The 16,191-nt window shown below is 51.3% G+C and overlaps 1 protein-coding gene across 1 annotated transcript; it reads right to left on the bottom strand.

Annotated features, from left to right (window-relative positions):
- Positions 1-4,639: 4,639 nt before the first annotated feature.
- Positions 4,640-15,903, bottom strand: LEP (leptin; the record flags this gene model as incomplete). Its single annotated transcript, XM_079931027.1, has 3 exons — positions 4,640-4,999; positions 6,528-6,699; positions 15,857-15,903. The coding sequence occupies 3 exons, from the start codon at positions 15,901-15,903 to the stop codon at positions 4,640-4,642; spliced, it is 579 nt and encodes a 192-aa protein (XP_079787153.1).
- Between the last annotated feature and the right edge of the window lie 288 nt (positions 15,904-16,191).

Raw genomic sequence — 16,191 nt, 5'->3', positions numbered from 1 at the left:
CTGTGGAGGGTGGGAGGCTGGCCCCCACCTCCACTGGTTGGGACTTGCTTCTCCGGGGTCTTCACTCTCCCTCACTTTTGGGCTGACCCGTGTGGGCTGAGAGCGCTCCCTAAGGCTTCAACGTGGAGTGATGCGGGAGTGGTGTGTAGGGCTCAGCTGCACTGATCTCAGAGGTGGGCCGAGGGCATCGAACGCGTCTGCTACATCAATCCTCATTCCTTTTGCTTCTCTGACTCATTAATACTAATAACGACAACATAAGTTATCGAGTGCTTTTTGTGTATCAGTCACTGGTTTATAGCTTCCCAACCATTTTACCACCTAATCTTCTAAAAACACCTATGCGGACAGTGCTATTATACTCTCATTGTACAGATAATTCACTGAGGCTAAGAGAGGTTAAGTTGCTTAACCTTAACCTTAACCTTGATGGTTAAGCACCCCACTGGTGAACTTAACCCAGGTGGATTTGTGTGGTCAGGCTTCACCAGACTCAGGTCCTGCTGTTAAAGCCTGCAGTAAATGGCTGGAAATTCCTTTTGGAAAAATAGGGTGTAATATTTTGGTTGTGTGCTGTTGTGCAGAAAGCTGCTGGGATGGGGTCTTCAGAAACGTCCTCCTGGGTTGATCTGAGGTTTTTCTCACTAGACTCAGCTGAAGTCTTGCCTTTGGAGGTTGAACGTGACCAGAAGCTGACCCAAGACTCTGCCAGGTGCTTGGCAGTTGTGAGCTGCTGCCTCAGGGGAGCACGACAGGATGCCTGAGGAGGGAAAAGGATCTGGAAGTACAGCTTGAAAAACACACCCTTCCACTCTGACCCTGGGAGTCGCCTCACAGAGGAGCGAATGGCACCCCTGCCCGAGACCGTGCTACTGGGGGCTGCTTTCCCAAGCCGGCAGGTGGAGGTGGGCGGGGGCTTCTCAGGCTGTGTCTGCTCAGAAATGAGAGGGCTCAGACGGTCCCAGCCCCTGTTCCGCACCTCAGGCGGGCAGGGACTGGGGAGGATCATGGCATCAGCACCTTCCAGGTCCCTGGGGATGACTGAAAGGAAAATGTTGTAAGAGATGGACCGTGGCCTGGACTTCTCAGAAACATGGGCCAAAAAATTCTCTCTTTTCTATTTAAGTTGGTTTGCCTTGGGTTTCTGGCCTGAAGAAGCCAGACACTTCCCCCAAAGCTGCCAAGTGACCCACTTAGGCTGCTCTGGCCACATCTGACTGCCCCCCTTCTGCAGTCTCCCCTCTGTCAGGAGCTTGATCTCCCTGCCCCTCCCCAGCCAGGAAAGGATGGGCAGCTGTCCTCTTCACTGGAGGTGAATTTGCACCCGTTTGCTCCCTGGTCCCAGATCACTGACATTTAAAGCCTGCTGCTAATTGTGATGTGACAAGAAGGAGATTCACTTAAATCTACTCTAAGCCAGACACTGCTAGGTCATTATCTCATTAAACTCTCCAGAGCCATGAGCAATTTTTTTTTTGTGGGGGGGAAGGGGGCCCTTGAAATCACCCATGGAAGTGACTGCCTTCGATGGGCCAGCCCCCTGGGTCCTCTCTGGGGCTTGGTTTGAAACTCTCAGGTCCAAACTGCACCACGGAGGTGAGTGGTTGTGCTCTGTGCCCTCGACCAGAAAAGTCCTGTCTTTTGGAGTCTGTGCACCTGGTCTGTTATTGGGTTGCATGTTTTTTGTTTGTGGTTTTGTTGTGGTTGTTCTTTTTTAGTTTTTGTTTTTTAAATAATGTGGTGCTTGGTTTTTCTCAAGGATGATTTGTAGACTGGTGCAGAATGTGCTCTGAGCTTTGGGGGAATCCTTTAGCCTGAATAACTGGTGGCCTGCTATGGCCAAGCCGGGGCAGAGCTGACCCCAGGGATGGACGGGGGCCAGCCAGGCGGTGCCCTGTCACACACAAGCAGCTCTTCCGAAGCCCCTCCAGGACAGGCGACAGCAAACAAAGACCGAGGGGCAAAGGAAATTTATTTGGACTTTTTGGAACAAAAAAATTGTTTTATGTTACAGAAAAACACAATCGTTTACATTTTGGAAGCTTCACACTCTGGGAATGAGCCCTAGTGCCAGGTTTTGTGAGCAAAAGGCTTAAAACACCCCAGCCTGACTGGGTGGCTGTAATTATCAGGACTTATTTTCCAGAGCAGGTCTGACTCTGTCCATCACATGAGTCTCACTCTAGAACTTTTGACTCTTTCAGTAGCAAACATCTTTACCCCTGAAGTCCTCTTCAACATGACCCTTCCCCTCCCATCTTTCCATTCTCTGCCTTCCTTTGTAACTGGCTAATTACCCTGTCACCTTGGTGTCTCAGCACCAAAGCTTCAATAAAACAGCCTCCTCCCTCCAGGCAATTCACTTCCCTCACCTCCTGCAAAATGGGCCTCGGAACTCCTCTCTCCCAGCAAGCACTCCAGTTCTCCCTGCCCACCCCTGTTCGTATCTCCAGAGACCATTACCTGGCTCAAGGGACACGCTGGGGGGTCAGAGGACCTGGGTTCTAGTCCTGGTCCTGCCACCTGTCTGCTGTTATGGTCTTAGGTATCTTCTTACTTTTAAATTCTCAGCTATCCTGCTTCAAAGGGATGTGGCATCACAGTAATAGATGCTGACGTGCCCTGAAAAGTAAAAATGCTACCGAGTGCAAGCAGGATTAGCCTGTGGGTCCTGGGCACCTCCCTCCTCAGCTCAGCGTCTCCCACCTGCTGAGGACCGCACTGTGTCTCAGCTGCTCAGTTGCCATGGTGAAACGACAGCCTCTGCACGCTGTTGAGTGGGATTTTACCATCTGGAATGGAAGGTCCCTGAGGGTAGGGCTGGATTTAATATTTATTTGGTGAGGTTCTCAGCCACGGCACCAGTGGGGGCTGAGCACAAGCAGGTGCTCAATCTTAAAACTGGTTGCTTAGATTCCAATTTCCTTGGGCAGATCCACCGCCTGTAATGCGATGACTGCATCACAGTGACAGGATGGTGGGAAACCCAAGCCCCCTCGTTTGTTCTACTGGACATGACCTCTAGCGAGAAGGGCGCTGCTGGAGGCTGGTCCTGGGGTCCTGGGACTCACTGACCCAGTGTTGACCCAGGTCTTGGGACCATCTGCTAAAGCCCACAGACCCCCTATAGATTTCACCCTCCCACTGGAATAAAAATCCTTCCCAAATGGATGGGAAACATGGCCTTGCTTTGGGTGAGCATGCAAAACCCAAGTAGGGACACTACCATGTTATAAACCCGGTGTGGGATCAACCCAGACCATTCGAAGGCCCATGCCAAGGACCCCTGCTCTGGGGATCCCTGTCTCCAATGTGGGGTCCTCACTACCTGATAAGCAAGACCACTCTCTAGCGGTCAGAGAAGGCCAGAGCCCACCACTGCCCCAACAATCTCCAGCTTCCGCCCCCTCACCACTCTGACCATGGGCGGCTGGCGAAACACCACAACCCTCCTGAAGGAGTCATCGCCTCTTCATGAAAACCACGAAGATGAGAAAATGACCTCATCCCACCCAGAGAGCCCATCAGACAAACGTTATTCAGAAAATACATTCTGGATTCTTCCACCTCCCACCAACACGTTCCCTACCTCCCGTTGCACACGGCTATACGTTACACTTGACAAAATTCATCTTCTTTTAAAAAATAACCTGGCATGTTGAGATCCATTCAGGGCAATGCCATTGCAAACACTGTAATTTAAAGTTAGTCACAGTAGGACTTCCCTGGTGGTGCAGTGGTTAAGAATCCACCTGCCAATGTGGGGGACACGGGTTCAAGCCCTGGTCCGGGAAGATCCCACTTGCCGCGGAGCAACTAAGCCCATGCGCCACATCTACTGAGCCTGTGCTCTAGAGCCCGTGCTCCGCAACAAGAGAAGCCACCGCAATGAGAAGCCTGCGCACGGCAATGAAGAGTAGCCCCCGCTCGCCGCAACTAGAGAAAGACCACCCGCAGCAGCGAAGACCCAACGCAGCCCAAAAAAAATAAAAAATAAAAAAAAGTCAATCACAGTAGAAACAAAGCCAGTCTCTAGAAAACTGACTTGAGGACCCTCAAGTCAGTCAAAATGGGTTTGCCTTGGTCAGGCCCATTGATGGGACTGGAAACAGCACCCCAGCAGCATCCTGAGCCCTGGCTGACCCCAAAGAGCCTGGAAAAGCTGGTGTTTGGCTTCAAATCCATCCAGAATAAAATGCATAATAAATAAATAAATGCTTCCAACTTGTGTTGCGTGGGAGTATCCAGCTGTGTGTGCCTATAGCCTTCACGATGCTCCCCGGATTTTCAGAGGGAATCTTGCTTGATCGTGCAAAGGGTCTAAAATCACCCCGGGTCACGGTGAAGCATGCAGTGAGAGGGAGATGGAACAGGGAGGAAGACGTCTGTGAAAATCCCAGGTCTAGTCCACTGTTTGCTGGATGGGCCCTCCTTCCCGGTGGGCACGGAACCATGTATTTATATCTCTGGTTTCCTGCCTTGGAGTTTTCTGCCTTTGGAAGAAGAGCGGCTTAGAGGAGTGACAGAGAAATGACCCGCAGGCCTGCATAAAGGATGTCCACACAGGCTCTCTTCTCCTGCAGACACCTGGAAGCTCAGGTTTCTTCCCTCAGCTTTGGGAAGAGAGGCTTTCAAGGCTTCAGCACCCAGGGCTGAGGTCCAGCTGCCGCAGCATGTCCTGCAGAGACCCCTGCAGCCTGCTCAGGGCCACCACCTCCGTGGAGTAGAGGGAGGCTTCCAGGACGCCGCCCAGGCTCTCCAAGGTCTCCAGGGCTCTGGCCTGGGGCAAGGGGCAGCTCTTGGAGGAGGCCAGCAGGTGGAGAAGGTCCCGGAGGTTCTCCAGGTCATTAGATATTTGGATCACATTTCTGGAAGGCAGACTGGTGAGGATCTGTTGGTAGATCGCCAATGTCTGGTCCATCTTGGACAAACTCAGGACAGGGGTGAGCCCAGGGATGAAGTCCAAACCAGTGACCCTCTGTTTGGAGGAGACGGACTGCTATGCAGGAGGAAGGGGAGAGCAAGAGCTCAGGGGAGAGAAGTCAGCTCCGCAAAGCCCCTGGCCCTTCCCGCGAGCGTGGAGGTGTCTCCTTTCCCCCTTCCGCACCATCCTGCCTAGGCCCTTATTTCTTGTGCCCACGTGGCTGCCAAGCCTCCAAGCTGGTCTCCCGGGCTTCTGTCTTCCTGCCCTTCCCAAACCACCCTGCCCTCCACTTCCAGACCAGCTTTAGCAGGCCGTTTCCTCTTCCAGATGCCTCTGCTATAGAACCAGCCATGACTCCCTATTTCTTACTTACTGACTTAAGTCTCTTCCCCAGGCATTGAGGTCCTCCAGACATGCCCCTCCCCAACCCTTCCACCCACAAAGGACGCCTTCCTCCCAGACAGGTTCTCCACGAAGTCTCCCCCCCTTAGGGATCAAGGTCCCGTCTCACTCCTCCACTCCAATAACTCTGGTTACCAGGAGGGGCTCTCCCCCTCCCCCGCTGCCCGCAGCGCTCACTGCCTGCACCACACCTGTTGGGACACTCGGGGTCTATCATGTGCAGCTTGTTGAATGACTATTTTGAAAGCAAGGAGACTTAAGCGTTTTTCCCTATGAAATGCTCAAGACGCTATCTAGTTCTGAGCTGTCCCTGCTTCCGGCCACCTAACGGCTCCCTGGCTGCCCAAGGCTACTGTTAGAAATCCAGAGAGGCCAGGAGATGTGGAAGTCTCTGGATTGCTCCATGCAGGTGGACAAGTTGGCTTTTAAGGCAGGGGAATATCAAAAGCCACGTCTGAAAACCTTTGAAGAGGGCATGCTCTGTTCTGGTTCTGCAGGAGGGGTGTGTGTGTGTGGGGGCGGTCACTAGCTTTATCTAATTTAATCTTGAAACGACCTTGTGAAGACTATTAAGGTAGTCCTAGTATCTAGATGAGGAAACCAGGGTTTAAAGACATTGAGGGGCTTAACTAGCTTAAGATTTTACGGATAGAGAACAGAAGGGCGAGGATTCACACGTAGCCTTCCTAATTCTAAACGCCGACCTCATCTGGGAAGTGGCTGAAGGTATAGGCTTGTGGACCCCAGAGAAAAGACCCAGGGGACATTGAGAGCTGTTTGCAAATACGTAGAGGGTTGTATGTGAGAGAGGGCTTGATAGGCAGGACCAGCAGTAATGAGGAGACGCTTCGCAGGGTCAGCGTTCAGCTACCAGCCAGGAAGAATGCCTAATGATTAGAACGGTCTAGAGATGTGTTGGAGGCCCAGAGGGGGCGCTGCTGGGGCTCTGGTCACCTGCCAAGGGGACACCGGACCCTTATGCTCTGGTCCTGGGCACTAGGATTCCAGTCTGGGAGGAAGGGGAGTGAGGAGGTGGGAGGCAAGGGGAGATCAGGAGAGCAGAGGCAGCTGTCCATGCGGTAGGGAGGCGTCCAGGCCGCCAGGCCCCTTGCGCGAGGCTGCACGGCCTCAGCCAACCTCTGAGGTCCGGTTTCCCCACGGGCCAGCCACGGTTCTACCTCGTCTCCCAGGCCCTCCCTACCGTGTGTGATATGTCATTGATCCTGGTGACAATCGTCTTGATGAGGGTTTTGGTGTCATCCTGGACTTTTCGGATGGGCACGGCTTCAATGTAGGACAGATAGGGCCAAAGCCACAGGAATCGGCACAGGGGTCCACAACGCATTTTTCTTCCCGGGATGTGCTTCTGGGGCCTGAAAACAGAAGGAACCACACATGGCATGTCGCTGGGATCTCAGCGAACACCCACAGGTCACGTGACCAACCACATTCTCAGATGCGGCTAAAAACGAGATTTGCTTTCTGCTTGTGGTTGTCATTTCCTCAAAGACAATTCATTGTCTAGAAATACAGTAATGAAATGCATTCCCTTGGGGAAAGGCATGGCCGCATCAAGGAAACCACGGTGAGGTGTGCTGTAGACCGCAGAGCAGGAAGACAGGGCATGAGTAAACGGATGGGCTTTTAAGGTATGGTTTGAATCCAGCCATTCACTAGCTTCATGACTTCAGGCATATCCTATAACCGCTAAAAACTCCTGCCTGCATCCCCTGCAATATACCTATCGCCAGGCTTTTATGAGGATCAAATTAGATAACGTGTGTGAAAGAGCTTTAAAGGTGTTGTGAGGTCCATTACTACCCTATTATTAGAGATCGTGTTACTGTCCTCTCCATTAACTCTCTCATGCCATATTTCCATGATGGCATTTATCACTGGCTTTATTACTTCCTTTCTCTCCCACTGGGAGCCTGAATCCAACCGGCACTTATGGAAGGTCTGATAATACGTCAGATGCAGTGCTGGGCACCAAGGATGCCACAGTGGACAGCGGATGTTCTCTACTCTCAAAGTGCTTACAGTTGAATAGGAGAGATAAACAGGTAAACACGCCATCCCAATGCAGGAAGAAAGAGCTCTGCAAGAAGGACAAGATTTTGTGGGAATACAAAGGGGGGCTCCCTGGAAGAGGTGTCACCTGAGCTGGGTATTGAAGGCCAAGGAGGGATCAGGAAGAGTATAAACTGGTTGCATAAGTGGCCAAGAAAACAGCCGGTGCAAAGGCATGAAGGCAGGAAAAAGTATATAACACGTTCACCCAGAATGTCTGAAACTTTCAAAGTCATGGAACCATGGATTCTAACAATAATATGCATGCAGATCCTTGATTAAGCAGCAAAGTTTTAATGAGATACATGAGGCAAAAGGTAATCAGGTTAAAGGTATGAGTCTGTGGCCAATGATCCATGCTAAGTATGTGTGGATGAGCCTGAAATAATGATCAAGAGTAAGTAAATGTTAGCACGAAGGTCCTGGAGATGGCAAAAAAGTTCATCTCTGCTTTTTGTGTTCTGCCTCATCTGGGTCTTGATAAGAACAGGTAACACATTTTCTGTCCATAGGTGGCAATTTAGTATGATTCATATTCTGGCAATATAATAGAAATAAGCAGTCTTGGGAATTCCCTGGTGGTCCAGTGGTTAGGACTCGGTGCTTTCACTGTGGTCGCCCAGGTTCAATCCCTGGTTGGGGAACAAAGATCCTGCAGGCTGCACAGTGCAGCCAAAAAAAAAAAAATCTGTTTCTATATTATAATGCTTGATCAAAGGTATTTTTAAAAATTAATTAATTTGTTTTATGGCTGCGTTGGGTCTTTGTTGCTGTGCGCGGGCTTTCTTTTGTTGTGGAGCACGGGCTCTAGGTGCGCGGCCTTCAGTAGTTGTGGTGCACAGGCTTAGTTGCCCCACGGCATGTGGAATCTTCCCGGAGCAGGGATCGAACCCGTGTCCCCTGCATTGGCAGAGCAGATTCTCAACCACTGTGCCACCAGAGAAGTCCTGTTTTTTTTAATCTGAATTTTACCGAAGGGGAAAAATGAGACTCAAGAAGACGCGCTAACTTGTCCAAAGTCAAACAAGTAAGCGGCAAAGCCAGGATTCACAGCCAAAGCTGCTTCACCCAGAAAGGCTGGGCGCTTTCTACCCTACCCCACCAGTTTCTCCAAGCTTTAAGGGAAAGCCCAAATTACAAGGCACTCCAATGACCAACCAAGGGCAGCTCCTGAGACCATGGCATTCAGGAAAAAACACCCTGCTCTATTCTAGGATGAAGCTATGAGATTGTACCCCTGTAGCAACTTCATGTATGAAAAATACTAAGTAATTCGGGAGGGGGCATGTCAAATGTTTTTGTGCTTGTTCTCTCTCCTAAAAAGTTAATACTGCTTCTATTAACTCCTTATTCCCTGAGTAAACATGCCCACCAAATGTTTGAGGAATAGAGTTAAATAGTGCTAACCCCTCAGTGTGATTCCATGAAACCCTAGCAAAGGTGGAAGCACAGTGGTTAGGCCCCAAAGCTTCATCAGTGGGCTCTGCCCTTATTAGCTGTGTGTATCTGGGCAAGATATTTAATTCCCTAAAGCATCGGTTCCCATCAGTAAAATGGAATGGGGAATCACACCACCTGGCTCAAAGGTTAATTGAAATGAACCTGTAAAGCCCCTGCCCATTGTGTGTGTGTGTGTGTGTGTGTGTGTGTAAGGGTGAGGGTTGGGGGCAGGGGGAGTAAATATCAGCTTTTTTTGAATTGTGTAGCTACTCAGCAGCGCTTGGAATGCTCTGGCAGCACTACCTGTAGCCAACCCTGAATCTAGCATTAGGCCCATCGCCTCGCCTGGGCCATCTCAAGAGGGTGCCTGGTATTTCTGGGTCCTCCCCCTGCAGTACAAGATAGAGTGGTAAACTTTTCTAGGATTCGTGTGTTAATGACACCCTCCTTCCCAAGAGAATTTATTACCAGATTAACTCTGGTCATAGTCACTCTCACATAATGGCCACCCTTTAATACCTGAGTGGAAAAACAGTTTTACTAGCTCCCTCTATCACCACGGATAACATGCTTCAGTGGGCGCTGAAAATAAATCATAGTTCCTTGAAACGTGGAATTGAGGAACTGCTGCTGAGTAAGTCTGCCTAAGAGGAGAGGCCAGGGTTAGGGGAGCTCCCTGGAGGGGCTGCAGAGAGAACTCGTAACAGGCCCATCTGAGATCAAAGTGATGGGGAGACCCTGGCCAACAGGCACACACAACATGAAACACACATGCTCACACACACACATATCAACACATTAACCCTTTAGTGAAGGCTCGTGATTGTCTCCAGTACCTATTGCCTCTTCGCAATTAGTAGCACGTCCAGGTTTAGATAGAGGTGTGGCCATTCAGAATAAATACGATATTTCCCAGCCGGTGTGGCGATGCGACTAAATTCTGGCCAGCTGAATATAAGCAGAATGCGATGCGGCAGCTCTTGTGCTGTGTGCTTCTGCCCCTCCCTTTTCCATCCCTTCCTCCATCCTGATGCCTGAACTGTGGTTGTGGCAGCTGGCATTCTGGTGCTTCTTGGGTCATGAGGACGAGGGCCTTACCGTATGAACACTGGAGTAGGGAGCTGGAGGGGGCCAGGTCCCTGAGGACTTGCTGCAGGCGAGATGACATGCATGGGCCACCTACCTCTGAACTTGTACTGAGTGTGTGAGAGACATAACCTCTGTCTTGGTTAAGACACTGTTATTTGGGGTCTCTGCTAAGTGCAGCCAAACTTAATGCTAATTAATTTATACACCCAGACACGGGCAGACGTCAAGTTTTTCTCGGTTCACCTGAATGTCAGTACCTGGGTGGGGCCTGGCGGTGGCCCGAGATTTTGGGTTTGGGGGGAAGGTAAGAGCAGGGTCTGGGGATTGGGTAGGGGAGGGATAATCCAAGATAGCAACTACAGCTTCACGGAGCACAGCACCTGACACATACTAGTTACTCAATATCTGTTTGATGGTTGACAGCTAACATGTATTGATCACCCACTGGGGGCCAGGGACAGAGATAAAGAGACATGCAATCGCAGAAAAGTGGGATCAGGAGTGGGGACAGTCGGGGCTGAAGACTGGTGGTTCTCCCAGGAAGCTCAGGTAGTACACCACAGTATTCGGCGTTGTTAACTACTTACATATATTATTTGTTAAAAATAAAAGTAAAGAGCAAAACTGTGCTCTTAAACAACTGGTTTAAGAATTTACCTAATTAACTACAATGCAGGGAATTGTAAAGAGATAAAATGCCTTGGATAACTCAGGGGAGGAAGTCGTGTGTAAACTTATGAGCTCTAAAGCCGAGCTATGTTTCAGTTGGAGCATAGGACCTTGGGAAAATTTGCTAACCTCTCGCAGACTCAGTTTTCTTAGCTGTAAAATGGGGATGAAACAAGTCATAATTCCCATCTGTGGCTGAAACGAGATAATGTATGTAGAATGCTTGCTCTGTGCCTGGCACGTGGCCAATCCCAATACATGTTAGCTGTTGTCAGCATTATTTCCAGCTAGGGAGTCAAGGAAACATCTTGGAGGAGGTGGCATTTAATAAGGGCCCTGAGAATGGGGGGGAATGGGTTTGTGAAGGTGGAGGAGAGGGGCACCCCCAGCAGAGGTCTCAGAAGATGGTGGCTCTCAGCTGGCACAGGAGGTGTGATGGGGGGACAGGGAGGGGTGGGGCTGTACCACCTTGGCTGTGCAGGGAGGCCAAGCTATTTCTGTGGAATTGAGGAGCTCTGATCACTCCCAGGCTAATGCTTTCAGCACAGGTGACAAAAAGGACGGAGATGAAAATTGGGAAAGGCCACCCACCCACTTCTCCACAGAGCAGCTTGCCTCCGCCTTCCCCAGGAAGCTGGCCGCCTCCAGACGTGAGCTCCCTCCCCTCCCCTCTTGTCCTGGGGGATGCAGCAGACGAAGTGGGGGCCTCTATGTCAAGGTGGGGGGGCGCTTCTCTAGACTCAGGCTAGAAGGTTGGCTGGCCCCAGGGCAGGCCTGCCCACAGCCTTTGGATTCCAGCAGTCAGAGGGGAGGTGGGGAGAGCTCTGGGTCACAGAGGCCTTTGCTGGTGGAGGCTGCCAGCTTTGAGCTATCCAAACTCCTCTGTCTTCTCCCGGTAGAAAGTATCAGAGGTTAGGAAGGGCACAACCTTCTCTCTTCCTTCTTTTCTCCAGCCATCAGGTTTTTATACCTCTCTCTCCAGTAGTCTTTGGTATACTACTGTGAATTAAATTCAGGTGATGTGGTATTTACTGTTAATTTTACGGAAAAAACTTTGGACAGTCAACACCCTCTCTCTCCCTGTAGAAATCCTTCCTGTGAGCTCCCTCGCATTCTTCCCTCTCAGCCTTCCTTCCTTCCTTTCTCCCTAACTCCAAGTTGGAAGGGACTTGAGGATGGGGAAAGGACAAAGGATGAACAGACAGAGAAGGCTGGGTCCTGATCCTTCGAGTTACTCAGAATCCAGTGGAACAGATAGAAGCTTAAACGACTCATTTTAACACAACGTGGTGAAGGTTACAAGAGAAGGAACGTGGAACTGGGGGATCGTGGGGAAAGGAGGTGACTCTGGGGAGGTGAGGAGAGCTTTGCACTGAGACCTGAAGGACAGGAGTTCCCCAGGGGGAAGAGAGCAAGCAGGGCCTTCCAGGTCAAGGGGACAGTGTGGAGCTGGGGGAAACCATGGTGGGTTTGGGAGAATTCAATATGGTAGAAGGGTAGAGTATGTGAGGCTGGAGAGCTAGAATGTCCCGGGCTTGATTCTATGTGTAGCCGGGACCTTTCGGGAAATCTGCCCTGCTCAGGACACACACACACACACACACACACACACACACACACACACACACAAACACACACACACACACACACACACACACACACACACACACACACACAGAGACACGAATCCTGGAGGCCATGTTTGCATGAGCAGTAGTGGGCAAGAGAATCAGAATACTCTTCTCTTCCCTTTCCGTGTCCCTTCCTCCTCCAGCTCCTGATTGGGTCAATTAGCGTATCTCCTGGTAATTTAAAGTAGTGCTCCGAGGAGTCCAGTTTGCCTCTGATGAGGACTCAGAAGATCAAGGGCAGCCATGGTTGGCATCACATGCATGGAACAGCTAAGAGAGACCAGGGTCCATCCAGCTGCTGAGAGGTGGATTACGGTCAATGCCTGGACTCTTTCTTGGCCTTCTTCCTGGTTCCTGACCTTGTTGGTTCTAGGCTCTCCCTGACCTTAGCCTCCAGTGTGAGATACTCTTCCACACATACTACTCACTTGAGTAGCTTTCAACTTTCTGAATATATTTTTTCATCCAGGAGACATATAGATACACACATGTAAGAGAAACAAGTGTCAGGAAATAAAATTCACCTTTACTATGGGGGTGCACTCTTGAGAGTCTCCGTTCTGTTTTTTAAATGTTGGCTGCAATATACAGTTGAAAACACTGAGCTAACATGAGTGGTTTTCTCTTATTTGCAACCAGAAGGCTGGTTGAGAAATCACGTTAACATACTTAACTGGTAGCCAGAATGTGGGTGCGAGGGGTTATATTCTTCCCGTTCATCAGAAACTACCCTTAGATTTGATCTCATCAGGGATAACAAATAGGTTTCAATTCCCGTGTCAACTCTGATCAATGTTTAGCGGTTCCTTGGAGTGCTGAGTGGAGATGAATCTGAAGCTCCATCCAGTCTCAGAGGGAGAAGGTGCCGTGATCAATTAGTGATGTCTGCCGGGTGCAGGAGTGGTGGACATGCCACTTGTTCAGCATCTCCCAAGGGCCTGGCACAGAGCAGGTGCTCATTAAATTTTTGTTGAACGAATGAATGAAATATTTCCCATCCCTGATCTTCATTGTCTAACAAGGTTAACCTACCTCTACAATGGTTTACCTGCTCCCATTTTAAAGTCACGATCTAGAATTCACTTTTGCCCAGCAGGAATTCCTAAGAAACTTTCTTAATGAAGACGGAAAATGTTTCAGCATCCTGGTCTCCTTTTCATGGGGACTTTGGTCGGCTTCCTGCATCCCATAGATGTCCTCTAGCACCACATAGGTCCCTATTCCCTTCAGCTTCCTGCATCCTGCTCCATCTTAACTATTGTCTCAGATGCTCCCTGCCTTGGTCCCATTCATCAGCTTGGCTCTTCCTGCTGTGCTCTGAGCCTCCTGCCCTTCTCAGAGGTCTCTGCTCTGCCCGGCTAGTCTTCCCTGTGGTTTCCCCCCTCTTCCCTGGCACCCCCAGCCTGAAGCACCCCAGAGTACAAACTCAATACGTGCCCAGATGGGGATGAACTCTTCCAGGGGATGGATGAGATATCGGCATTGACACCGATCGCTCCAGAGAGCTGACAAATTGAACAGGAAAGACTGTAAAATGCACTCTGCTGAGAAGCAAGGCACGTTTGTCGTCACACATGGAGTAGTGCAAAGGCCTCTGTGGGCCCAGTCATCAGGTGGGTTGTTTTTAAGCAGAAACCGCCTCTCTTTCTACTTCTCTGAGACAGCTGTGTGGACAAAGAAGAATTTCAAGGCTCTCGCTGGCAGGCTACAAGGGAGCTGTCGCCACTGGACTCCTACTGCTGGTGGGAACAGGGCCTACTGACTGACGGATTGCAGGAGAATTTGGCTCGGTTTTCCTTTAAATTACATGCGTGTGGTTGAAGGATGCACATACCACAAGGACACCACCTCCCTGGAGGCCTTCTCTCTCTCTGCCCCCCACTGACCCCCACGTTCCCCTAGGTGGCATCGAGGCTAGAGCGGGGACAATGACCCAGGTTCTGTGAAGAGAGCTCTCCCAAGCGGCCACCTCCGTACCCTGCATGAGCCACTCAGACACAAGAGGCATCCGCCTGGGGCTGACAGGCGGAATTCACTGCAATCTCCCTGGCTCTGTCCTTGGCGATTGGAGCCATTTCCTGGAATGGAGGGGGGAGGAAAATATTTCCCCCAAATACCAAGAAGAGTTATTTTGGGCATAAGATGTGCAAAATAAGACAAGGACACTCCTTTGGCCAACATGGAAACGTTCCCCTCAGCCCAATGTCCTCAACTGCTTGAAAAGGAAAGAACCGAATCACACCCACTGTTTTTCTCTTGCCTTTTCCCCCTGCCTACACGAGAGAACGGATCAGCAAGGCCTTCCCGCTCAGGAGGGCGTTAGTGTGGGAGTGACTATGATTCTGTTCACCGTCCTGGTGGGAAAGAGACTGGATACCCTCTGTCCCACCAGTGTCAGCTGACCACTGCCCGCCTCAGAGCTCTACAGAGCAAACACCAGAGAGCGGACAGAGGTCAGTGCGGGGAGTCATCCAGCTCGTGCTCCTGGGGTGGTGTCTTCAAGTCCCTGCCCTCTGCCCCGCCTCCCCTGCAGACTACCTTCTCATCTCCTCCAAAGCTGCTAGTCTCAAATGACCACCAGGGGACTTCCCTGGCGGTCCAGTGGTTAAGACTCCATGCTTCCACTGCAGGGGGCTCGGGTTCCATCCCTGATTGGGGAACTAAGATCCCACACGCTGCACAATGCAGCCCCCAGAAAACACAAACAAACAAACCAAAAAACCCTCAAATGACAACCAGGCCACCATGTCACTCGATTGAACTGTGTTTAAGAATTCACTTTTCCCAAGTGCCACACCTTTAAGCTAGAGAAACTGGAGTGTACAGGCAAACCCATCCACAATGAAATCTGAAGCAGCCGGGAGGGAAGGCGGGCTATAAGCGAGGCTGGTAGGTCTCACCTGCCAATAGTGTGTCTTTATCAGTTTTGGCTAGAGAGATGGTAACCGTGAGAAAAGTGTAACAGGCCTTTCCCACGACCTGCTGTTCTGTTGCCCCAGAGAAACCCTATTTTATCCATAATGTAGAAGGCAATTCGCACAGCTTTGAGGCCAGATATGGTGAGATCCAGCATAATTTCTTTGGGAGATTTGAGTTCTTCCTGACAGTTTTTCTGCCCATCTCTACTACCTCGTCCCTTCCTAGGTCCTGGGCTTCATACAGCCCCTCGCATTCAAAAGTCAGAAACCCGGCTGGAAAATGATGCCTGAAATCTCACCTGCAGAGCAAGGCTTCTCCTCGGAAACTCAAAACCCTCCTAACTCGCACTCCTCAGAAACTCAACGCACGTCCCCTGCACATGGCGGCGGGGTACCCTGACTTTTGCGGGTGTGCTCAAGGCCATTTGCAAAGCATCTCAGTGACAGGGCTGGCGGCTCTGGCAGTCTCCTGGGGCCCTGGCTGGCTCCGTGAGCTCAGATTCCCGCCCCGAGGGCATAGGTGCAGCCCAGCCCCAAATCCAACGCTCCCGGCTCCCAGCCGCCTCCCCTCCGGTCAGAACTCTTGTGCAAAGTTACCACAATCCAGAACCAAGCCGTCCGCTCTGCCCTTCGCCCGCCTCAGTTTCCCCAGGATGGGGTGACCTGTCAAGAAAGACCAGCGGAGAAGGAGAAAGGAGAGCGCCGGCTCTTACCTCGCAGCTGCTGGCGCCGCGATTCCTCGAGTCCTCTGAGGCTCCATGCCTGCCCGCCCCTCTTATAGACGCCCGAGCGCAACTTGCGCAACTGCCCGGCAGGCTGCGCCGCACCCCGAGCGCCAGCTCCCGCCCTGTCGGGCGCAGGGTCTCGAGGGAGGGACTCCGCTGCGCCAGGAGCCCCGCGTGCACCCTCGGGTACCGCCTGAAAAGTTGGGGGCGGCTGGCAGGAGAAATTCTCGAGGTGGCGCCAGCGTCGGCCTTGCGGGCCTAGGGGCGCGGGCACCAGGGACAGGGCGGCGGTGAGGGGTTCTTCTGAGCCGGCTGTGGGCTCG

Source organism: Stenella coeruleoalba (assembly GCF_951394435.1).
Source record: "Stenella coeruleoalba genome assembly, chromosome: 9".
Taxonomy (NCBI): Eukaryota; Metazoa; Chordata; class Mammalia; order Artiodactyla; family Delphinidae; genus Stenella; species Stenella coeruleoalba.
The sequence above is the reverse complement of the archived record's forward strand: the minus strand, read 5'-3'. Positions and strand labels throughout refer to the sequence as shown.